We start from the raw sequence: 26,938 nt of genomic DNA on the forward strand, positions 1-26,938 counted from the left end.
GTCTGTGTCTGTTTCCGTTGGACGGTTTCCACGGTTTCCACGGTTTCCACGGTTTCCACGGTTTCCACGCGGCTCGTCCTCGTGTTCTGGGCGAGGAACATTGAAAAACGACGGCGATACATCTTCTTTTTATCTGCTGCTATTGCACTTTTTTAACTACTTATTATCCTCTTTTAAAAGTTCACCGTGGACCACCTGATGATGTCACAAGGTGGGACTGACCAGTAACTTTGCGTTATTCTAATTTACCTTTTGACGCCATCATTTCAGCCTCAATGTCAAACTGTCAAAAAGAAAGAAAAAACAAGACTAAATTGAGGCTAATTTGGACAGATTTTTTTTAGTTTGAGGTAGAAAATGGGCCTAAACTGGACTTCACTGAATGAAGCGATGTGATTGGCCGATCGGGGTCACATGCACAAACCTTTACGTTCATCTCGTCGGTCAAACGTCTCGACTCGTAACGTGATCGGCTCATGGGCCGGGCCAAGAAACCGTCATGTCAATGCGGGACAAGTTGGGCCGGCCCACGGAAGGCTCCTCCACGTCTGCTCTGCTCCTCCTCCACGTCTGCACTGCTCCTCCTCCACGTCTGCTCTGCTCCTCCTCCACATCGACTCTGCTCCTCCTCCACGTCTGCTCTGCTCCTCCTCCACGTCTGCTCTGCTCCTCCTCCACGTCTGCACTGCTCCTCCTCCTCCACGTCTGCTCTGCTCCTCCTCCACGTCTGCTCTGCTCCTCCTCCACGTCTGCACTGCTCCTCCTCCACGTCTGCTCTGCTCCTCCTCCTCCACGTCTGCTCTGCTCCTCCTCCACATCAACTCTGCTCCTCCTCCTCCACGTCTGCTCTGCTCCTCCTCCACGTCTGCTCTGCTCCTCCTCCACATCGACTCTGCTCCTCCTCCTCCACGTCTGCACTGCTCCTCCTCCACGTCTGCTCTGCTCCTCCTCCACGTCTGCACTGCTCCTCCTCCACGTCTGCTCTGCTCCTCCTCCTCCACGTCTGCTCTGCTCCTCCTCCACATCGACTCTGCTCCTCCTCCTCCACGTCTGCTCTGCTCCTCCTCCACATCGACTCTGCTCCTCCTCCTCCACGTCTGCTCTGCTCCTCCTCCACATCGACTCTGCTCCTCCTCCTCCACGTCTGCACTGCTCCTCCTCCACATCTGCTCTGCTCCTCCTCCACGTCTGCACTGCTCCTCCTCCACGTCTGCTCTGCTCCTCCTCCACGTCTGCTCTGCTCCTCCTCCACGTCTGCTCTGCTCCTCCTCCTCCACGTCTGCTCTGCTCCTCCTCCACATCGACTCTGCTCCTCCTCCACGTCTGCTCTGCTCCTCCTCCACGTCTGCTCTGCTCCTCCTCCACGTCTGCACTGCTCCTCCTCCTCCACGTCTGCTCTGCTCCTCCTCCACGTCTGCTCTGCTCCTCCTCCACGTCTGCACTGCTCCTCCTCCACGTCTGCTCTGCTCCTCCTCCTCCACGTCTGCTCTGCTCCTCCTCCACATCAACTCTGCTCCTCCTCCTCCACGTCTGCTCTGCTCCTCCTCCACGTCTGCTCTGCTCCTCCTCCACATCGACTCTGCTCCTCCTCCTCCACGTCTGCACTGCTCCTCCTCCACGTCTGCTCTGCTCCTCCTCCACGTCTGCACTGCTCCTCCTCCACGTCTGCTCTGCTCCTCCTCCTCCACGTCTGCTCTGCTCCTCCTCCACATCGACTCTGCTCCTCCTCCTCCACGTCTGCTCTGCTCCTCCTCCACATCGACTCTGCTCCTCCTCCTCCACGTCTGCTCTGCTCCTCCTCCACATCGACTCTGCTCCTCCTCCTCCACGTCTGCACTGCTCCTCCTCCACATCTGCTCTGCTCCTCCTCCACGTCTGCACTGCTCCTCCTCCACGTCTGCTCTGCTCCTCCTCCACGTCTGCTCTGCTCCTCCTCCACGTCTGCTCTGCTCCTCCTCCTCCACGTCTGCTCTGCTCCTCCTCCACATTGACTCTGCTCCTCCTCCTCCACGTCTGCTCTGCTCCTCCTCCACGTCTGCTCTGCTCCTCCTCCACATCGACTCTGCTCCTCCTCCTCCACGTCTGCACTGCTCCTCCTCCACGTCTGCTCTGCTACTCCTCCACGTCTGCACTGCTCCTCCTCCACGTCTGCTCTGCTCCTCCTCCTCCACGTCTGCTCTGCTCCTCCTCCACATCGACTCTGCTCCTCCTCCTCCACGTCTGCACTGCTCCTCCTCCACATCTGCTCTGCTCCTCCTCCACGTCTGCACTGCTCCTCCTCCACGTCTGCTCTGCTCCTCCTCCACGTCTGCACTGCTCCTCCTCCACGTCTGCTCTGCTCCTCCTCCTCCACGTCTGCTCTGCTCCTCCTCCACATCGACTCTGCTCCTCCTCCTCCACGTCTGCTCTGCTCCTCCTCCACATCGACTCTGCTCCTCCTCCTCCACGTCTGCTCTGCTCCTCCTCCACATCGACTCTGCTCCTCCTCCTCCACGTCTGCACTGCTCCTCCTCCACATCTGCTCTGCTCCTCCTCCACGTCTGCACTGCTCCTCCTCCACGTCTGCTCTGCTCCTCCTCCACGTCTGCTCTGCTCCTCCTCCACGTCTGCTCTGCTCCTCCTCCTCCACGTCTGCTCTGCTCCTCCTCCACATCGACTCTGCTCCTCCTCCTCCACGTCTGCTCTGCTCCTCCTCCACGTCTGCTCTGCTCCTCCTCCACATCGACTCTGCTCCTCCTCCTCCACGTCTGCACTGCTCCTCCTCCACGTCTGCTCTGCTCCTCCTCCACGTCTGCACTGCTCCTCCTCCACGTCTGCTCTGCTCCTCCTCCTCCACGTCTGCTCTGCTCCTCCTCCACATCGACTCTGCTCCTCCTCCTCCACGTCTGCACTGCTCCTCCTCCACATCTGCTCTGCTCCTCCTCCACGTCTGCACTGCTCCTCCTCCACGTCGGCTCTGCGGAGGAGGCTGCGCTGCTTGTTCTCCGTGGATGAGGAGCTTGCAGGGTTAAACTCAAAAGGTTTTTAGTCAGAGTTTTGGGTCCAAATCCAGACCGACTACCGTATTTCGCACCAGCCAAAAAATACATAATAGAGGAAAAAAACACACATATATAAGTCTCACTGGAGTATAAGTATAAGTATAAGTCGCATTTTTCGGGGAAATGTATTTGATAAAATCCAGGACCAAGATCAGACGTTTTCTCTGTAAATGCAGTTTAAAATAATAAGAGACGAGAGAACATGGTGAACAGGTGTACGTATGCTAACGCTAACACCTTCAGCTACATGACGTATGCTAACGCTAACACCTTCAGCTACATGACGTATGCTAATGCTAACACCTTCAGCTACATGACGTATGCTAACGCTAACACCTTCAGCTACATGACGTATGCTAACGCTAACACCTTCAGCTACATGACGTATGCTAACGCTAACACCTTCAGCTACATGACGTATGCTAATGCTAACACCTTCAGCTACATGACGTATGCTAACGCTAACACCTTCAGCTACATGACGTATGCTAACGCTAACACCTTCAGCTACATGACGTATGCTAACGCTAACACCTTCAGCTACATGACGTATGCTAATGCTAACACCTTCAGCTACATGACGTATGCTAACGCTAACACCTTCAGCTACATGACGTATGCTAACGCTAACACCTTCAGCTACATGACGTATGCTAACGCTAACACCTTCAGCTACATGACGTATGCTAACACCTTCAGCTACATGACGTATGCTAACGCTAACACCTTCAGCTACATGACGTATGCTAACGCTAACACCTTCAGCTACATGACGTATGCTAACACCTTCAGCTACATGACGTATGCTAACGCTAACACCTTCAGCTACATGACGTATGCTAACGCTAACACCTTCAGTTACATGACGTATGCGAACGCTAACACCTTCAGCTACATGAGGTATGCTAACGCTAACACCTTCAGCTACATGACGTATGTTAACGCTAACACCTTCAGCTACATGACGTATGCTAACGCTAACACCTTCAGCTACATGACGTATGCTAATGCTAACACCTTCAGCTACATGACGTATGCTAACACCTTCAGCTACATGACGTATGCTAACGCTAACACATTCAGCTACATGACGTATGCTAATGCTAACAACTTCAGCTACATGACGTATGCTAACGCTAACACCTTCAGCTCCATGACGTATGCTAACGCTAACACCTTCAGCTACATGATGTATGCTAAAGCTAACTTCTTCAGCTACATGACGTATGCTAACGCTAACACCTTCAGCTACATGACGTATGCTAACGCTAACACCTTCAGCTACATGAGGCACAGACAGAACTGTGGTAAGTGTCTGGTATGTTAACGTAACATATGAACAGTTATTCAGATAACTATAGCATAAAGAACATGCTAACATGCTAACAAGTTAACAAGTTTACCAAAGCATCAGTTTTACCCCAAATCACTAAATCCACTGAATTATTTTTCCTCTGTGTCACTTCTAAACAACTCCACAAACTCCAGAGGAAGAGGAAGTGCATAGTCTTCTTCTGCGTCGCTTAGAGCCTAGAGCGCCCTCTTGTGGAGGGAAAATAACTAATAATATCACATATAAGTCGCTCTGGAGTATAAGTCGCACCAAAACTATGAAAAAAGGTGTGAGTTATAGTCCAGAAAATACGGTATTAGTCCACCATATTCAAATGTGACTAAAATTAGCAGAATGTTGTCCTTTTAAGCTTGTCCACAGCTCACACAAACACTTTAGCACATCGTGGCTAATCACTGTTAGCTTGTTTGTTTGTTTGTTTGTTTGTTTGTTTGTTTGGCTTGTATACAGCTGTAGAACGACAGAAAAGAGCGAGAGAACCGCCGTAGAACCTTTGCTTCTTGTTGATCTTGACCCGTGTCATCTCCGTCTGGTGAAATCAGACGCCGCCGAGCTTTGGGAGGAATCCGCGTTTGGACAGAATCACGAGCTCTTCGCCGCTCAGTCCCCTCCTCGCTCTCCGAGCCAAAACCAGAAACATGTGGAGCCCTCGCCGCGTCTCCAGTTTCCTCCTTTTGTTGTGGCCCGGCTCCTTAATTTAGGTACTTTTCCTCCGTCGGTCCTCGGTGATTTCAGACCGTGTACTTTTTCAAACGTACACATCATTAGAGCGGGGAATCCAACTCGCCACCGAAACCGCCGGCCCTCGACGCTTGAGCCCGTTTAAGCCCGTATTGTTCGCGTAATGGCTCATGCGTCGAGTTAAAGGAGAGACTGTTGGGTAACATCAGGCCCGAACGACGTCATCGTTTATCGTTGCCACAGCGTCGTCTTTTTGAGTTATCGTCGCTCAGATTCGGTGACTATTAAGCGTCGATGTGTCTTTGAGGGTTCAGCGTTCTGTTTTTAAACGTCCTTCAGGCCATCGTCGGACCTCTGACGTCGTCTGCGTCGCAGGTCCGCGGTCCCGTCTTTGAAACGCCGTCTTTGTGTTCGCTCGTGTCGCTTTAAGACGACACAAGTGGCTCTGACAAGGCCCTAAACTGACCCAAAGGAACTGAACCTGATCCTAACCTAAACTTCGTCCTAACTGTGAAAAAATATACCGTATTTTCCAGACTAAAAGTTGCACCTTTTTTCATAGTTCTTATACTTATACTTATATACTTATACTCCAGTGCGACTTATATATGTTTTTTTTTCTTCTCTATGTAGCATTTTTGCGGTGCGACTTATACTCCAGTGCGACTTATACTCACGAAAATACGGTAATTTCTAAAATAAACGTTTGCTTTGGTTTAATTGAGATATGTTCTAGTCTCTTCACCTTTAGCTTACGCAGTCCTTTTTTTAATATTTATTTGCTTTTTAGCCGAGATTCAAGCATTTAGCCACTGGGACTTTTTTTTTAGCAAATATTTATTTTTGTCCAGTTTAGGCCTGCAGCGGTTCATAAAGAGATAACACAGACTCTAAAACATGTTTGTGGCAAGGACAGCAACATTATTAACTGAGAATGACCCACAAATATACCAGAAAATCAAATGAAAAGCTTTGATATGTTGAAAAAAATGCAGGAAATTGAACTCACCACTGGCCAAACTGGAATCTTTAATAAGGCTCATAAATCAGAACGTTCAATGGGAACAAACATCTAAATTGTATAAATGTATAAACAATCTGGGCCAAAATGAATGAGAACAGTGAGGGTCGTTTTGTTTTGACGGATGAAGAATGGGAACTTCTCACCGTTTCCATGTTTTTGAACCTGTCGCTCGTATGAAACTGATCTCGATAAAGTCGTTCAGACAGTTGATCGAGAAAATGGAGGACGTAAAATACTGACGGATAAAACGTGCATGACCATTTGGATTTGCATGTTTCCTCTCTGTCATATTATTTGTTCTGTTTACCGTATTTTCCGGACTATAAGTTGCACCTTTGTTCATAGTTTTGGCCCGGGTGCGACTTATACTTATATATTTATACTTATACACCGGAGCGACTTATATGTGTTATTTTCTTATCTATTATGTTTTTTTTTGGGCTGGTGCAATTTATACTCATAAATACGGTAAAAAAAATGTCATGAAAAAAATATGCAAACAATTAAAATAAAAATAAAACATAATTAAAAATAAAAATAAAAAAGAATGTCTTTAAATAAATAGATAAATATATTTCTTTTTAATAAATAAAAATAAATATATAAAATAATGAACAATTTCAGATTTTTAAAATAACTATATTCCTCCATATTCTCCATCTTGAAGCCTTCAGTCACAACGTTTGAACCTTTATTTGCTGAAGAACCGTTTGAAAACTTTAACTGATCGTTGCTATAGCGATTGACAATACAAGAACGGAATATTCCATCTTCTGATCGGGGGAAAAGCTTCATCCCGGAGACGTAAACGCTCAGCATCGCTCGTTTTCCGTCCTGATCGTAACGTTATATCGCGTCTAAAAGTTCAGAAAAGTGTGTCGTTTGACGTGGGCTTGAAAACGACGTGCGGTTATTGGCGACACATGTCTCGCGTCCCCCCGCCCCCCTGTCCCCTCCCCCCACCCCCTGTCCCCTCCCCCCGCCTCTCTAATGCGAGCGGACTTTGATGGCCGACGTCGCAGATTGAATTATGCCCATGAGGAAAAGCTATTAGCCCCGTCAAGAGCCTTCGTTTGCTAAATTAAAAGTGGAAATGACATGCGAGCGGGCTTTTTCGCCGAATTAAGAGGCACAAAAGACAAAATGGATTCCAGCGGCGGCGGGGGGAGCGAGCGGGGCGGGAGAAAAGCGGGGGAGACGCCGGAGAGTGACACGGCGGCCCTGGTCCTGCTCCTGTTTGTGTTTCATCATGTTTGGATCGGGTTTCAGCCGTTTGAGTGAAAATACCTCGGCTCGGGCCCAGAAAATGTAGAAGTTGAGTTGATGTGACGGCTGCGCCTGCTGCCATGGCAACCGCTGCCAAGTGCACTGCCAAATATACTACTACTGCTCTGTACTACTACTACTTCTACTGCTGCCACGGCAACCGCTGCCAAATCTACTGATACTGCTACTACTACTACTACTACTGCTACTACTGCTGTGTACTTTGAGGTACATAAATCCACGTTTAATCTTATCGAGATCCATTACTTGTTTATGTTTGTGCAGAATTTACACAAAGAAACAACTTTTTTAACTCTAAACATTAATTTAACAAAACAAAGTCTCTCATGTATTTTGAATTGTCAAAATAAAACAAACTGTGACATTAGATGAGTTTTGGCCCAGTGTTTGCTGGGTGATTTCCTTGTGTGATGTCATCAATTACAAACAGGAAGTGACATTATAAACCTAAAAAACTGCATTTAAATTATGCTTAAAATCTTATCATATTTTTAAAGGTTTGAGACGAACGGAAACTAAATCATATCTGACAGAGTCAATGCAGTAAACACAGATCTTTGTGTCTGGACGGCCATTTTCTCCAGGTGAAACTGACGAACAAATGTTACACTGCCCCCGGTGGACAGGAGGATTCAAGTCATGAACGCTCTCGTCTTTTACTCGCGTCAGAAGCTTTTACAAAACAACGGTACAGTTTCCTGTAGAGAGTAAACGTAACTGCACCTCGTCGTTTGTCGCCGACGACGCGAGGCCCCCACACAGAACCCCACACAGAACCCCACACAGAACCCCACACAGAACCCCACACAGAACCCCACACAGAACCCCACACAGAACCCCCACACAGAACCCCACACAGAACCCCCACACAGAACCCCCACACAGAACCCCACACAGAACCCCACACAGAACCCCACACAGAACCCCCACACAGAACCCCACACAGAACCCCCACACAGAACCCCACACAGAACCCCCACACAGAACCCCACACAGAACCCCACACAGAACCCCACACAGAACCCCACACAGAACCCCCACACAGAACCCCCACACAGAACCCCACACAGAACCCCCACACAGAACCCCACACAGAACTCCACACAGAACCCCACACAGAACCCCACACAGAACCCCACACAGAACCCCCACACAGAACCCCACACAGAACCCCACACAGAACCCCCACACAGAACTCCACACAGAACCCCACACAGAACCCCACACAGAACCCCACACAGAACCCCACACAGAACCCCCACACAGAACCCCCACACAGAACCCCACACAGAACCCCACACAGAACCCCACACAGAACCCCACACAGAACCCCACATGTAGCGCTCCGGAGGACGTTTCAAAGCCGTGGACAGGTTCAGATGTGGCGGCGGCGCCGCTAACACACGGCTAATCTCTGCCATGAGTCTTTGGTCTTGTGTTTTCGGGCTCGAGTCCAGAAAAGTCCTTTAACTCTCGTAACGTAAACTCCAACGCTTCAAAAGAAAACCATAATTTGTAGCTCGTTTCACGCTCAAGAGCTCAATGTTTATGAAGCTGGTCTCGACCGCTCACCTACATCAACTCAGAGGAACAGATCCTCCTGCGGTCTGGACTGGGACGAGAGGTCCTGACGAGACCTCAGACCGGTCCAGGTCCTGACCTCAGACCGGTCCAGGTCCTGATGAGACCTCAGACCGGTCCAGGTCCTGATGAGACCTCAGACCGGTACAAAACTTGAACTAAAACGTCACATTTACAGGTGTTTCAGCACAAATATGAAGTATGTAATGTATCTGAAGTATATGAAGTATGTGAAGTATGTGAAGTATGTGAAGTATATGAAGAATGTGAAGTATGTGAAGTATGTGAAGTATATGAAGTATGTGAAGTATGTGAAGTATATGAAGAATGTGAAGTATGTGAAGTATATGAAGTATGTGAAGTATGTGAAGTATATGAAGTATGTGAAGTATAAGTCAAATATAAGTATAAGCCAAACTTCACTTTATCATTTATTATTCTTCCGTTTGACCAGAGCCAAAAACAACGCTCCAACTCTCACATGACTCTTTCTACCTCCACATTTCCTCCTCTCTCATCCACCCTCTTTTTTCTTTCTTCTCTCTCTCCCTCCCTCATTTTCTCTCTCCCTCCCTCATTCTCTCTCTCCCTCCCTCATTCTCTCTCTCCCTCCCTCATTCTCTCTCTCTAGTGGGGTTTTGTCTTTCTTCTTGACTTCAGATCCATGGAACATCAGCACTTTGAGTCTTAACGTGTTTTCCAGAGAGAACGAGAGTCGCTCTGTTCTCTTCTCTCTCTCTCTCTCTCGTCCTCCCTCCTTCTCTCTCTCGTCCTCCCTCCTCTCTCTCGTCCTTCCTCCTTCTCTCTCTCGTCCTCCCTCCTTCTCTCTCTCATCCTCCCTCCCTCCTTCTCTCTCTCGTCCTCCCTCCTTCTCTCTCTCGTCCTCCCTCCTTCTCTCTCTCGTCCTCCCTCCTTCTCTCTCTCGTCCTCCCTCCTTCTCTCTGTCGTCCTCCCTCCTTCTCTCTCTCGTCCTCCCTCCTTCTCTCTGTCGTCCTCCCTCCTCCTCTCTCTCGTCCTCCCTCCTTCTCTCTCTCGTCCTCCCTCCTCTCTCTCGTCCTCCCTCCTTCTCTCTCTCGTCCTCCCTCCTTCTCTCTCTCGTCCTCCCTCCTTCTCTCTCTCGTCCTCCCTCCTTCTCTCTCTCGTCCTCCCTCCTTCTCTCTCTCGTCCTCCCTCCTCTCTCTCGTCCTCCCTCCTTCTCTCTCTCGTCCTCCCTCCTTCTCTCTCTCGTCCTCCCTCCTTCTCTCTCTCGTCCTCCCTCCTTCTCTCTCTCATCCTCCCTCCCTCCTTCTCTCTCTCGTCCTCCCTTCTCTCTCTCGTCCTCCCTCCTTCTCTCTCTCGTCCTCCCTCCTTCTCTCTCTCGTCCTCCCTCCTTCTCTCTGTCGTCCTCCCTCCTCCTCTCTCTCGTCCTCCCTCCTTCTCTCTCTCGTCCTCCCTCCTTCTCTCTCTCGTCCTCCCTCCTCTCTCTCGTCCTCCCTCCTTCTCTCTCTCGTCCTCCCTCCTTCTCTCTCTCGTCCTCCCTCCTTCTCTCTCTCGTCCTCCCTCCCTCCTTCTCTCTCTCGTCCTCCCTCCTTCTCTCTCTCGTCCTCCCTCCTTCTCTCTGTCGTCCTCCCTCCTCCTCTCTCTCGTCCTCCCTCCTTCTCTCTCTCGTCCTCCCTCCTCTCTCTCGTCCTCCCTCCTTCTCTCTCTCGTCCTCCCTCCTTCTCTCTCTCGTCCTCCCTCCTTCTCTCTCTCGTCCTCCCTCCTCTCTCTCGTCCTCCCTCCTTCTCTCTCTCGTCCTCCCTCCTTCTCTCTCTCGTCCTCCCTCCTTCTCTCTCTCATCCTCCCTCCCTCCTTCTCTCTCTCGTCCTCCCTCCTTCTCTCTCTCGTCCTCCCTCCTTCTCTCTCTCGTCCTCCCTCCTCTCTCTCGTCCTCCCTCCTTCTCTCTCTCGTCCTCCCTCCTTCTCTCTCTCGTCCTCCCTCCTTCTCTCTCTCATCCTCCCTCCCTCCTTCTCTCTCTCGTCCTCCCTCCTTCTCTCTCTCGTCCTCCCTCCTTCTCTCTCTCGTCCTCCCTCCTTCTCTCTCTCGTCCTCCCTCCTTCTCTCTCTCATCCTCCCTCCCTCCTTCTCTCTCTCGTCCTCCCTCCTTCTCTCTCTCGTCCTCCCTCCTTCTCTCTCTCGTCCTCCCTCCTCTCTCTCGTCCTCCCTCCTTCTCTCTCTCGTCCTCCCTCCTTCTCTCTCTCGTCCTCCCTCCTTCTCTCTCTCATCCTCCCTCCCTCCTTCTCTCTCTCGTCCTCCCTCCTTCTCTCTCTCGTCCTCCCTCCTTCTCTCTCTCGTCCTCCCTCTGGGGCTTAAACACCTCAAACTCGTCAGGCTTTTCACTCGTCCCACACTTTTCCGTCTTGAATCCTTCCTTTTTCCCTCTCGTCTTTTGTGGTTTACAGAGCGGTTCCTCGTGACCTCATCCGACGGTTCACAGCTAAATCCTGTCCACGTTTAATCATTCTTATGTTTTATCTCTCGTTTCATCGGCTTCTCTTTGATGTGAAAAAGCTAAAAGTAGTGTCAGAAATAAAAGCGGTGACAGCGGCGATGACGGCGAAAGCATCGTGGGAGGTCGATGTGCGACCGCAACATTCAGACATGGAAGAAGTCGTATTTATCTGAATTTACCAATGGAACAAGCGTCAGAAAAGGACACACATTTTTTCCACTTGAAAAGAGAAAAAAAAACTGCATTACAAAATAAATACATGATAATAAGAATGAAAGAAAGAATGAAGGAGACGCCTTCATCTCCTCCCGCCTCGACTACTGCACCTCCCTCCTCACTGGCATCTCCTCCCATTCCCTCCATAGACTCCAAATGGTCCAAAACTCCGCTGCCCGCCTCCTCACCCACACCCGCCTCCTCACCCACACCCGCCTCCTCACCCACACCCGCCTCCTCACCCACACCCGCCTCCTCACCCACACCCTCCTCCTAACCCACACCCTCCTCACCCACACCCGCCTCCTCACCCACACCCTCCTCCTAACCCACACCCTCCTCACCCACACCCGCCTCCTCACCCACACCCACCTCCTCACCCACACCCGCCTCCTCACCCACACCCGCCTCCTCACCCACACCCGCCTCCTCACCCACACCCGCCTCCTAACCCACACCCGCCTCCTCACCCACACCCGCCTCCTCACCCACACCCGCCTCCTCACCCACACCCGCCTCCTCACCCACACCCGCCTCCTCACCCACACCCTCCTCCTCACCCACACCCGCCTCCTCACCCACACCCGCCTCCTCACCCACACCCGCCTCCTCACCCACACCCGCCTCCTCACCCACACCCGCCTCACCCACACCCGCCTCCTCACCCACACCCTCCTCCTCACCCACACCCGCCTCACCCACACCCGCCTCCTCACCCACACCCGCCTCCTCACCCACACCCGCCTCCTCACCCACACCCGCCTCCTCACCCACACCCGGTCCCGTGAACACATCACTCCCGTTCTCCGCTCTCTCCACTCTCTCCCCATCAAGCAGCGCATAAACTTTAAAATACTCCTCCTCACCTTCAAAGCTCTTCACCACCTTGCCCCCCCCTACCTGTCTGACCTCCTCATCCCCCACCGCCCCACCCGAGCTCTCCGATCCTACTCCTCTCTCACCCTGACTGCACCAACATCCCGACTCAAAACTTTTGGTGACAGAGCATTCTCCCGAACAGCACCCCGACTCTGGAACTCCCTCCCCCAACCTGTCCGCCACTCTCCCTCACTCACAACATTCAAATCCTGCCTAAAAACATACTTCTTCACCCAAGCCTATGACCTCCCCTACCCCTAGCCTCCTCTACCCCATTGCCTACACTTCTACCCCCTGTTACATCCCCATCTTTTTCTCTCTACTTCTTCTGTCTTGTTCATTTTATCTGTATATTAATGTGTTCTGTACGTGTTGTCCCCCCTGTCTGTAAATACCCCCCCCCTTTTTTATATATGTTCAGCGTCTTTGGGTCACTGAAAAGCACCATATAAATAAAAGTTATTATTATTATTATTATTATTATTAATAATAATAAATATAGCCGCAAGCGGCGATGATCGGCCCTCGCCACGGAGGGGGCCTTTTATTACACCTACTGCTGGATCTGTGAAGCTGTCACATCTTCTCCCCTTTGCTTTACATATGAAGGGAAAAGTCTGTGATACTTTTGATGGTCCACCCCTGAAGATGAGTCTCACCAAATTTCAGGTTAATTGGGCCAAAGCCCTGGGAGGAGTTTGTAAAAGTATAAAGTTTCAGCATGTTCACATTTCAGAGATCTGGCGATTTCCCCATTGGAAAAAACATGGGAGGTTTCTGTCATCTCTACGGCTACGCCGTAACAAATATGACGTGGGTCTCATTGACTTTTTTGACCGGGATGCCAAAATGGAATTTTGTGCCTAATTTTGTAAAATTTCGAAAAATTTAAAATGTTACCTTCCATATAAAATATGAGGGCGCTGTCACACCAAATTAATTTATTTCACTTAAAATAGGTTCAGGGCAACAACTGATTCAAATTTGACGCAATTCGGACTTAATCTGCGCAAACGGCAGAAATGTTAAATTTGTGAAATTTCCTAAATTGTAGCTTGAGTTTGCTGCACATCATGAGATCATGAGATCATGACAGATATCCAAATCCAAGTAATTTGAATAACTTTTGAATTCTCATTCCTCAACACAATTTTCACAAAATTTCAGCTTTTTCTGGCCAACGTCCTGAGAGAAGTTCGTAAAAGTACGACGTTTGGAAAAACTCCAAGTCATGCTTAGCAAATTTTGATCCAATATGGCCGACATTTGGTTGGGCGGGCAGCGTTGCCGTAATAATATTTTTTACTTCTCTTGTCACCATCTACCTCTGATTTTTTTTTTGGCCAGTTCTAATATCTCAATGCATTTTTTGTACATTTGGGGGCGCTAACGCGCCCATTTAAAAAACTGAATGTATAAAAAGGAGCCAGAATGTAGAGAGGCATGATTTTTAGAGGTGTGCACATTTTTTGTCAATGTTCACTGGGTGAAAAATAGGCGGGTTGGTCCCGCCTAATGATAATCATATTAAATACATACATAATAATAATAATACATTCCACTTGTTTACAGTTAACTCTTTTATTAAGGCTGTGAAATGCCTTATTCAAGATACATTTCCTTTATTAAAATACTTATTCACACATTTTTAAGTGACAAAAGTGTTTCTGAAACATTATAAATGGCTTTTTAAAAGTTTGGATAAAATGTTTGTCAGGATTTTAAGTTTTAAATGTGTTTTTGGACTGATAAAGCTTGTTATGGATATTATTCCATACACACAACTTCAGTTTAAATGCTTAATATTGATTTAAAATAAAGTTTTTTGGGGAAATGAAAGGGAAATTCACTTTGGAGCGTCTCAGTTCACGTGATGTAACGTGATGTTGTTGTTGTGATGTTGTTGTTGTGTTGTTTGGGTCAGAGAGTTGGACTTTGTGACTTGTTCTCATTGTGACCGAGTAAATATAATTTATTCTTGCAAATGGAAACAAGCTGTAGCTTTAATCTGGTGCGGAACATCTCTGTTTTTATTCAATTGTCCAGTTATACACACAGACACACACAGACACAGACACACACACACACACAGACACAGACACACACAGACACAGACACACACACACACACACACACACACACAGACACACACACACAGACACAGACACACACACACACACAGACACAGACACAGACACAGACACAGACACACACAGACACACACACACAGACATACACACACACAGACAGACACACACACAGACACAGACACAGACACACACACACACACACACACAGACACAGACACACACAGACACACACACACAGACATACACACACACAGACAGACACACACACAGACACACACACACACACACACACAGACACACACAGACACACACAGACACACACACACACACAGACACACACACACACACACACACACACAGACACACACACACACACAGACACACACACACACACACACAGACACACATACACACAGACAGACACACACACAGACACACACACACACACACAGACACACACAGACACACACAGACACACACACACACACAGACACACACACACACACACACACACACACAGACACACACACACACACACACACAGACACACACACACACACAGACACACACACACAGACACACACACAGACACACACAGGACACACACAGACACACACACACACACAGACACACACACACACACACACACAGACACACACACACACACACAGACACACACACACACAGACACACACACAGACACACACACACAGACACACACACACACACACACATACACACAGACACACACACACAGACACACACACACACACATACACACAGACACACACACACAGACACACACACACACACATACACACAGACACACACACACACACACACACACACAGACACACACACACACACATACACACAGACACACACACACACATACACACATACACACAGACACACACACACAGACACACACACACACACACATACACACAGACACACACACACACACACACACACACAGACACACACACACACACACACACACACACAGACACACACACACACACATACACACAGACACACACACACAGACACACACACAGACACACACAGGACACACACAGACACACACACACACACAGACACACACACACACACACACACACAGACACACACACACACACACAGACACACACACACACAGACACACACACACACACAGACACACACACACAGACACACACACACACACACACACACACACATACAAACAGACACACACACACAGACACACACACACACACATACACACAGACACACACACACAGACACACACACACACACATACACACAGACACACACACACACACACACACACACACACAGACACACACACACACACATACACACAGACACACACACACACACACACACACACACAGACACACACACACACACATACACACAGACACACACACACACATACACACACACACACACAGACACACACACAGACACACACACACACACACACAGCTTTAGTTTACGTTTAAAAGACAAAATATAAAATTCATGGCAAAATGACAGCAACAAACTCAGATTTAAGAAACACAAAACTAAACATGAGACAAAACTTCATTAAAACCGGAAACAAAACAAAACAAAACGAATCAAACCTTGTGAATCATAGTGCAGTAGTATTTGCTGAATGTCTCTTCACGGCGTCATTTCAAATACAGACTGTCGACGCAGTTAAATCTACCATTTTGAAATCTTTTGAACATTTCCATTACTTTCTGTATTAAAATTTAGCAGTTCTTCGATGTTAAAGCAGAACTCACTCTGCAGAAAGAGCTCCCCCTGCTGCTCCGTTGTGAGAATACAGTCTGAAAATACACCTGTTTTCTTTATTTCTTCATCCTAATAATAAGTCGGTACAAAACTATTTAACATTGTCAAATATAAAAAAAAAACGAGCGAGGGTTTCTCAGGAGAGTTCGCACACGTTCCACGGCTGTTTTTCCGCTCAGAGACAGCAGGGGGCAGTAAAGGACGCTACAAACTCCATCACACTTACAAACACGCTCAATAAGGTGAAAAACGTAACTTATTTCTGCTTTAAAACATCACAAATATCAAGAGATTACTTTTTTTGGACTGTTGTAGTGGAACTAGAACTCTTTCATCTTCTCTTTCTACAAATATTTCATTCCCCCCCGCACAACCTCATAAGTTTACCACCCGTTTCCTTTGACCCGCCTTTCAAAACTCAAACAAAGACCTCAACATCTTCTCGCATCCTCCAAGTAATTTATGAAGCGCTGACAGGGTAAAGCCGAGCGAGCGCTTTGCCAGTAACGCGTCCATCATCGGCCAACGCTACGACGCTAAGTTCGGTCATAGAATCTGGTCCGTCGACTCGTGGCGAATCAATAGGCTCTTTATATAGTGAATAATTGATGTGTAGCGGACGCACAAGCGCGGTACGGAACGGAGGTGCTGAGATGATCGCTCAAATAGTTCCTCTTCGGACACGAGTCACTTCCCGAACGCAATCACGGGCGGATTAAAAGAGGAGGCGCGGCCAGGAAGCGGCGGGGAAAAGGACGTGTTGAAATCGGGAAATTGAATCTGAAGATTTAAGATTCGCTGGAAATATGCGACGGGTCAAAGGCGGTTTGGGTTTGAGTTCATGTCGTGTTGTCTCCATGGAGATGGTTTGATTGCATGAAATCTTTTACGTTTTGGCTTTGAGCGTGTTTCAAGTTACAAGAAAACTTTACATGTAAGTCTTGATTAAAGTGTGCGTACGAACAAAGCACAACATGCACAAACTTCGTCAAACTTCTTCAAATTTTCACAAACTTCAGCAAACTTAGTAAAACTTTGTCAAACCTTTTCAAATTGCCACAAACTTCTTCAAATTTCTAGAAACTTCTTCAAACTCCTTCAAACTTCCACAAACTTCCTCAAACTTAGTAAAGCTGTGTCATTTCCCTCCTGTCCCCGCCCTCATGTCTGCACAGTTGTGATACGTGTCAGTACAAAAAAAATCAAGAATATAAACATTAAATTAAATTAAAATCCGCTGCTTTTTACAGTGAAACGTTACAATGAAGAGGCGGAGTTTATATTATTATCTGTGAAGAGGCGGGGCTCATCAGCACTGCAGTTTTTGAACAGGAAGTCATTATAAGTTTCCGTTATAACGACTTTTTAGATTAATATTGCAGTTTGCGGTAAAAATGTGAATGTCGTAGTTTAAAACAAAAAATCTGAAAAAAAAGAAGCAAAATGTGTCTCGTTTGACATGAAAAAGCCCTAACGTAGCATTACTATACAGATCTGTGGAGTGGCGTCATGTTTTCCAGGTTTTTATAGGCTTTAAAGGTCATTTTACTCACATTACTGAAAAACCAATATGGCCGAAACAATGACGTCATCTCCAGTTCACGGGCGACACACGAGCACAATTGTACGATAATCGTCCCGTTGCCGCGCCAACGCCAGTATCAACACCTTTAAATTAGAAGCATATATTGGTTTCATCGGCCACAAACACCCGGAAAAACCCACGACGACTCCCCCGGCGACCTCCATCGACTTTACGTTCGCTCGCGCTTCGTATCCCACAACGCCACACGCAGACGCTCGTTAAAAACACCCACCGTAAACGTGTTCGTCCAATCATGTTTTAAATAAAAAGGGGATTATTGGTTTATTGAAGTGAAAAACCTGGTCTCTTGGTCTCTTGTTGCGGTTTTTCACCGCAACAAGAGAAAACAGTGAAGCAGCAGATTTCAATGTTTTTAGAAGTGTTTTTATGTCTTTTGAAGTACTATATAATTTATATATAAATCAGTTGACTTTCACTTATCGTTTCAGCGTTTTGCTCAACCTTAACCTTAAACAGCCAATCAAAGGCCACACGTCCCATGCCATCCTGGAAAAATATATATATAATGCTAATAATGAAAAAAATTATAAAAAAATAATGAAACAAATAATAATAATGGTGGTGGTGGCCGATTTTAGAGTGGAAAACATGTTTCTGTTTGAGCTGTTTCACTTCTTTCGACCACAGGCAGTTGTTTCCATATAGTTCTCGTCCAACAAAATGCCTTTTTATATTTGCTTTTACATTATATATTATAGAGTAAAAAGGACTGCAAACTGTTTTTTTCAATTTTTTTTTTTTTTGACATAAAGCAACAAGCTGGAACATTTAAAGAAACAAACGCATACAAAGAAAAATCAAGAAAAAAACAAAACAGAAACACAACTGGGCGGGACCAGTGAAAACTCAGGATAAGTAAAGAATAAAATGAGAAAATAAAGAATAAAATGAGAAAGTAAAGAATAAAATGAGAAAGTAAAGAATACAATTTGTCTTTTTACAGATTCACAATCCTAATTTTTTTTTTTACTAAAAACAGTTTTCCCTCATCGTTATTTCACTTGTATAATCCTGTGTTGTCCTGCAACTACGATACTGTGTCTGAAAGTGCTCTGAAACATCCCATTTTCACCTCCCCCCTCTCCCCGCCCACACGTCTGTATAGTTGTGATATCCATCCATGACGTCCACGGCCAGAGTTTTGAGCCCTAAAGCCTGTCACTCCACGATACTTGGACCACATATCCTCACATCACGTATTTGTCCCGGAACCGTTCGTGGATTCAGGGTCTGATGATATAATAACGGTCTCAAACACGCACACGCCTCCTCAAATCGCTCCACCGGGACTCGGCCTCACGTTTTTCTCCCCCCGCGGCGTCTTTTCTCCCCCCCGCGTCCGGTTTTGGGCGGTGTCTCCGGACGGCCTGGCTCGGCCCGGGCTTCTGTTCTGATGGTTCCCATATGAGGGGCTTTGGCTTCAGCCTAAACTTCCTCCTCTGCTCCCGACATGAACAATAATCCAATAACAGCCGATAAATTCGCCGCAGCGGCAGGAAGCGGGACACGAGGCTCCGATAAAGAGAAGGTCATGCACATTTATGAGCCCTGGGTTCTGGACGGGGCTCCTGCGGGACGGGGACGCTCGGACCAGATCGCAGAAAGATACGCCCAGTTATGACATCGAGGCAAATATATATAATATATGTATTTGAACAAAAATAACGGATTTAAATGGAAATACATCAAAGTTCAAGTGATGTTTCTTCACTTTTGTGGTTCATTTTACAGACTTGAACATCGGACATTTACAAGCTTTTTCAGCAAACGTGACATGATATCTGAACATTATGAGAGGAAATTTCACAATAAAACACGTGTACCGTATTTTTCGGACTATAAGTCGCACCTTTTTTCATAGTTTTGGCTGGGGTGCGACTTATACTTCTATTTATACTTATATACTTATACTCCAGAGCGACTTATATGTGGTATTATTTGTTATTTTCACACTTGCAACCGCATTTCATACTCCAGTGCAACTTACCGTATTTTCCGGACTATAAGTCACACTGGAGTATAAGTCGCACCAGCCAAAAAATGCATAATAAAGAAGAAAAAAACATATATAAGTCGCACTGGAGTATTAAATGCGGTTGCAAGTGTGAAAATAACAAATAAGATCACATATAAGTCGCTCCAGAGTATAAGTATATAAGTATAAATAGAAGTATAAGTCGCACCCTGGCCAAAAGTATGAAAAAAGGTGCAACTTATAGTCCAGAAAATACTGTATTTATGTTTTTTTTCCTCTCTATTATGCATTTTTTAACTGGTGCGACTTATACTCCGGTGCGACTTATAGTCCGGAAAATATGATAATCTGTAAGAGTCATTGTAATCAGTGATCGTTAAATACGTCTTCTAGTTGTCTGCGTTTTATTAAAGTCCTTTGACCGTCGGTTGGTTCTGCCTCGTCTGTTTAATGTTCCACGCACATCGTTTAAAGTCAAGTGAGACGTACGTTTTGACCTGAGATTCCGTCGTTCCCGTTCTTCATCTGTTATAACAAAGAATCATACACTTTAGTGGTTTGTTGATCCATTGTTGCACTTTGAGACTTTTTAACGACTTAAACAGCCAAATAAATGTGGAAATGTGGTGGATGAAGGATTCTAGATAGAGAATATTTTCAAGTTTGAGGACAATTTTGCCATTTTGATTTAATAATGTCACAGTTTTTGTCATAAAAAGTTCTTTCTTATGTTTTTCAGAGTCTGTACAGTCAAAATAATGATTGCAATGATCAAAATACGACGAAGATTCTTTATTTTTTGCAGCCCTGTTGGATTTAGATTCAATTTTTTGTTCTGTTTTGGTTGTAAAACTGCATTTATTTTTAAATTCTGACTTTGATGTAATATTAAACTTAATTGTTGGCAAGTCGTTCTGGTTCAGTCAATGATTCTTTTGTGTCTGGACCATTTACAGAAGAACACACTGTTTTGCACTTAAAGCGGAGACGGCGACAGAATCCCACTGTTCTCCTGCAGTTTATCATAACTCAACAAATGTGGACAAAACATGAATTTGCAAACGGCAAAATCCCCTAAATTCCAGCGCCAGCCGAAACCGCAGTGCGTCATGTTCCGTCGGGAGTCGCCGTTTTCACCTTGACACGAGTTTGAAGCGTTTATCTTGAACAAACCTGTCAGCGGCGGTTAAACTCTGACGTTCAGCAGACGGACGTGACTTTCAACTGTTTTTAACGTTTTGTTTTTCTGCTTTTTTGTGTGTGTGTTTCAGTAAATCCAAGCCGCCTCCGCAGATCTCGCCCAGTAAGTCGAGCGGAGGAGAGTTCTGCGTCGCCGCGCTCTTCGCCTCCTCCAGGTCCTGGTTCCTCTCCAACCCCAACATCAAGAGGGAGAAAGGTGAGGACGCAAGGGCACAAGGACACAACGAGGGTACAACAAGGACATGACAAGGGCACAACAAGGACACAATGAGGGCACAACATGGACACAACAAGGGCACGACAAGGACACAACATGGACACAACAAGGGCACAACAAGGACACAACAAGGACACAACATGGACACAACAAGGACACGACAAGGGCACAACAAGGACACAACAAGGGCACGACAAGGGCACAACAAGGACACAACAAGGGCACAACAAGGACACAACAAGGACACAACAAGGACACAACATGGACACGACAAGGACACAACAAGGACACGACAAGGGCACAACAAGGGCACAACAAGGGCACAACAAGGACACAACAAGGACACAACAAGGACACAACATGGACACAACAAGGACACGACATGGACATGACAAGGACACGACATGGGCACAACAAGGACACAACAAGGACACAACATGGACACGACAAGGGCACGACAAGGACACAACAAGGACACAACATGGACACGACAAGGGCACGACAAGGGCACAACAAGGACACAACAAGGGCACAACAAGGACACAACAAGGACACAACAAGGGCACAACAAGGACACAACAAGGACACAACAAGGGCACAACAAGGACACAACAAGGACACGACAAGGGCACGACAAGGGCACAACAAGGACACAACAAGGGCACAACAAGGACACAACAAAGACACAACAAGGACACTACATGGACACAACAAGGACACAACATGGACACGACAAGGGCACGACAAGGGCACAACAAGGACACAACAAGGGCACAACAAGGACACAACAAGGACACAACAAGGACACAACATGGACAGGACAAGGACACAACATGGACACGACAAGGGCACAACAAGGACACAACAAGGGCACGACAAGGGCACAACAAGGACACAACAAGGGCACAACAAGGGCACAACAAGGGCACAACAAGGGCACAACAAGGACACAACAAGGACACAACAAGGGCACAACAAGGACACAACAAGGACACGACAAGGGCACGACAAGGGCACAACAAGGACACAACAAGGGCACAACAAGGACACAACAAGGACACAACAAGGACAATACATGGACACAACAAGGACACAACATGGACACGACAAGGGCACAACAAGGACACAACAAGGGCACAACAAGGACACAACAAGGACACAACATGGACACAACAAGGACACGACATGGACATGACAAGGACACGACATGGGCACAACAAGGACACAATGAGGGCACAACATGGACACAACAAGGGCACGACAAGGACACAACATGGACACAACAAGGGCACAACAAGGACACAACAAGGACACAACATGGACACAACAAGGACACGACAAGGGCACAACAAGGACACAACAAGGGCACGACAAGGGCACAACAAGGACACAACAAGGGCACAACAAGGACACAACAAGGACACAACAAGGACACAACATGGACACGACAAGGACACAACATGGACACGACAAGGGCACAACAAGGACACAACAAGGGCACGACAAGGGCACAACAAGGACACAACAAGGGCACAACAAGGGCACAACAAGGGCACAACAAGGACACAACAAGGACACAACAAGGACACAACATGGACACAACAAGGACACGACATGGACATGACAAGGACACGACATGGGCACAACAAGGACACAACATGGACACGACAAGGGCACGACAAGGACACAACAAGGACACAACATGGACACGACAAGGGCACGACAAGGGCACAACAAGGACACAACAAGGGCACAACAAGGACACAACAAGGACACAACAAGGGCACAACAAGGACACAACAAGGACACAACAAGGGCACAACAAGGACACAACAAGGACACGACAAGGGCACGACAAGGGCACAACAAGGACACAACAAGGGCACAACAAGGACACAACAAGGACACAACAAGGACACTACATGGACACAACAAGGACACAACATGGACATGACAAGGGCACAACAAGGACACAACAAGGGCACAACAAGGACACAACAAGGACACAACATGGACACGACAAGGGCACGACAAGGGCACAACAAGGACACAACAAGGGCACAACAAGGACACACCAAGGACACAACAAGGGCACAACAAGGACACAACAAGGACACAACAAAGACACCACAAGGGCACAACAAGGGTACGACAAGGGCACAACAAGGACACAACAAGGGCACAACAAGGACACAACAAGGACACAACAAGGGCACAACAAGGACACAACAAGGACACAACAAGGACACAACAAGGGCACGACAAGGGCACAACAAGGACACAACAAGGGCACAACAAGGACACAACAGGGACACAACAAAGACACAACAAGGGCACAACAAGGGCACAACAAGGACACAACATGGACACAACAAGGGCACAACAAGGACACAACAAGGACACAAGGGCACAACAAGGACACAAGTACACAACAAGGGCACAACAAGGATACAACAAGGGCACAACAAGGACACAACAAGGACACAACAAGGACACAACAAGGACACAACAAGGGCACAACAAGGACACGCCAATGGCACAATACGTGTCGTTCCTCCGTCACACGTCGTTCCTCACAGTTCCCTTCTGTTGTTCTCACTTCAGACCAGTCCAGGCAGTCGGTGGTGGACTCCCTCTACATCCTCAGTTGCTATGGAAACCTGGTGGAGCACGTCCTGGAGCCGCGGCCCCTCAGCACCGCCCCCAAAATCAGCGACGACACGGCCCTGGAGCTGAGCACGTGCCCCCGGGCCTGCTGGACCCTCACCAGGTACGACCAGGAGGCGAGGGGTTCCACTCCCGAGCTCTCTGAGGCTTCAAACATCTCGGTCCTGAGGTTGCTATGGTTACGGTCAACAGTCCTACGTCTTTAAACGGCTTTTAAACATACTTTTGGTCTCCGTGGTTGTAGTTTTTCACATTTTCAAACCTCAAAACATGTCTATATTTGAAAAACGACACTTTTTTAGATGTTGAACAATGAAAACATGAATAAATGAAGCCTTAAGGCAACGTGACCCCTACGCTAATAGAGCCACGCGTCACAGCGATCCCGGCAATTTATGGTTTATGTGTTTTGAAACTGCACAAAATAAGCAGTTCACAATCTTTAATAACCAGAAAACAATCATATTTCCATATTTGTGTATTTAGGACGCCGCAGTGGAACGAGCTGCAGCCGCCCTTCAGCGCTCACCACCCTTTGGTCATGTCCTCAGACCTGGTCCAGTACTACCAGTATCTCCTGGCCGGTGAGTACTACCACTATGAGTACTACCAGTATCTCCTGGAGGTCCAGTACTACCAGTATCTCCTGGAGGTCCAGTACTACCAGTATCTCCTGGCCGGTGAGTACTACCACTATGAGTACTACCAGTATCTCCTGGAGGTCCAGTACTACCAGTATCTCCTGGAGGTCCAGTACTACCAGTATCTCCTGGAGGTCCAGTACTACCAGTATCTCCTGGAGGTCCAGTACTACCAGTATCTCCTGGAGGTCCAGTACTACCAGTATCTTCTGGTCCAGTACTACCAGTATCTCCTGGCGGTCCAGTACTACCAGTATCTCCTGGAGGTCCAGTACTACCAGTATCTCCTGGAGGTCCAGTACTACCAGTATCTCCTGCTCCAGTACTACCAGTATCTTCTGGAGGTCCAGTACTACCAGTATCTCCTGGAGGTCCAGTACTACCAGTATCTCCTCGAGGTCCAGTACTACCAGTATCTCCTGCTCCAGTACTACCAGTATCTCCTGGAGGTCCAGTACTACCAGTATCTCCTGCTCCAGTACTACCAGTATCTCCTGGAGGTCCAGTACTACCAGTATCTCCTGGAGGTCCAGTACTACCAGTATCTCCTGGAGGTCCAGTACTACCAGTATCTTGTGGCCGGTGAGTCCACAAACGAAAACACAAACGACAGTTTTATGTCTCGAGCTGCGTCACTTTTACTGGAATTATGATGTTATGTTGGTGAATTTGCCCATTTTTCGTCATGTATTTCTGCACTTTTCAGACCACATACTTGTACTTGAAAACACATTTGACTTCTCGCTTCACTCATTGGGGCTGTGACGATGAGTTGTAATAATTATGACCAAAACTAAGACATTATTAAATCCAAATGACACAAAATAATTGATATTTTTTAGTTTTTCATCAATAACACACTTTGATTTGTTGATATGTCGAAGCCTCAGATCACCACATTTATATCTGTATTTGGGTTAAAATGTATTCAAAAATATCAACGTGCAATAAAAATAATGACTAATCGACTACTAAAAAAATAATAATGTGTAAAAAAAGAACCAAACCACCTTTTGCTCGACACATCGATGGAGATTTTACCCCCAAACGTTTTATTTAGTTTATTTACCGGGACGTGTTTGTCCGCTCGGTTCAACGCACAATTCACCGAGAACACAAACATACACTGCACACAAACACACACAAACACACACAAACACACACTAACAACAAACACACACAAACATACACTGACAACAAACACAAACACACACAAACACACACAAACACACACAAACATACACTGCACACAAACACACACAAACACACACAAACACACACTAACAACAAACACACACAAACATACACTGACAACAAACACAAACACACACAAACACACACAAACACACACAAACATACACTGCACACAAACACACACAAACACACACACATACACTAACAACAAACACACACAAACACAAACACACACAAACATACACTGACCACAAACACACACAAATATACACTGCACACACACACAAACAAACATACACAAACACACACAAACACACAAACATACACTGCACACACACACAAACACAAACATACACTAACAACAAACAAACACAAACACACACAAACACACACAAACATACACAAACATACACTAACAACAAACAAACACACACAAACATACACTGACAACAAACACAAACATACACTAACAACAAACAAACACACACAAACATACACTGACAACAAACACAAACATACATTAACGACAAACACACACAAACACAAACACACACAAACATACACTGCACACAAACACACACACAAACACAAACATACACAAACACACACAAACACACAAACATACACTGCACACAAACAAACACACAAACACAAACATACACAAACACACACAAATACACAAACATACACTGCACACAAACACACACAAACACACACAAACACACAAACATACACTGCACACAAACACACACACAAACACAAACATACACAAACACACACAAACACACAAACATACACTGCACACAAACACACACAAACATACACAAACACACACAAACACACAAACATACACTGCACACACACACAAACACACAAACACAAACATACACTAACAACAAACACACACAAACACACACAAACATACACAAACACAAACATACACTAACAACAAACAAACACAAACACACACAAACATACACTGACAACAAACACAAACATACACTAAC

At 46.8% G+C, this 26,938-nt stretch overlaps 1 protein-coding gene across 1 annotated transcript in view; it reads left to right on the forward strand.

Moving 5' to 3' along the window:
- bcas3 (BCAS3 microtubule associated cell migration factor) overlaps window positions 1-26,938 on the forward strand; it is a 244,269-nt gene that overhangs the window by 186,097 nt on the left and 31,234 nt on the right. The window contains exons 18-20 of the mRNA XM_072457138.1: window positions 21,284-21,408; window positions 24,034-24,199; window positions 24,583-24,680. Of these exons, the coding sequence (XP_072313239.1) occupies window positions 21,284-21,408; window positions 24,034-24,199; window positions 24,583-24,680 (389 nt within the window). The remainder of the gene's footprint in view (window positions 1-21,283; window positions 21,409-24,033; window positions 24,200-24,582; window positions 24,681-26,938) is intronic.

The sequence above is a fragment of the Eucyclogobius newberryi genome, unplaced genomic scaffold (genome assembly GCF_026437365.1).
Source record: "Eucyclogobius newberryi isolate DKJ021-1_F unplaced genomic scaffold, fEucNew1.0.hap1 SCAF_10, whole genome shotgun sequence".
Classification (NCBI taxonomy): domain Eukaryota; kingdom Metazoa; phylum Chordata; class Actinopteri; order Gobiiformes; family Gobiidae; genus Eucyclogobius; species Eucyclogobius newberryi.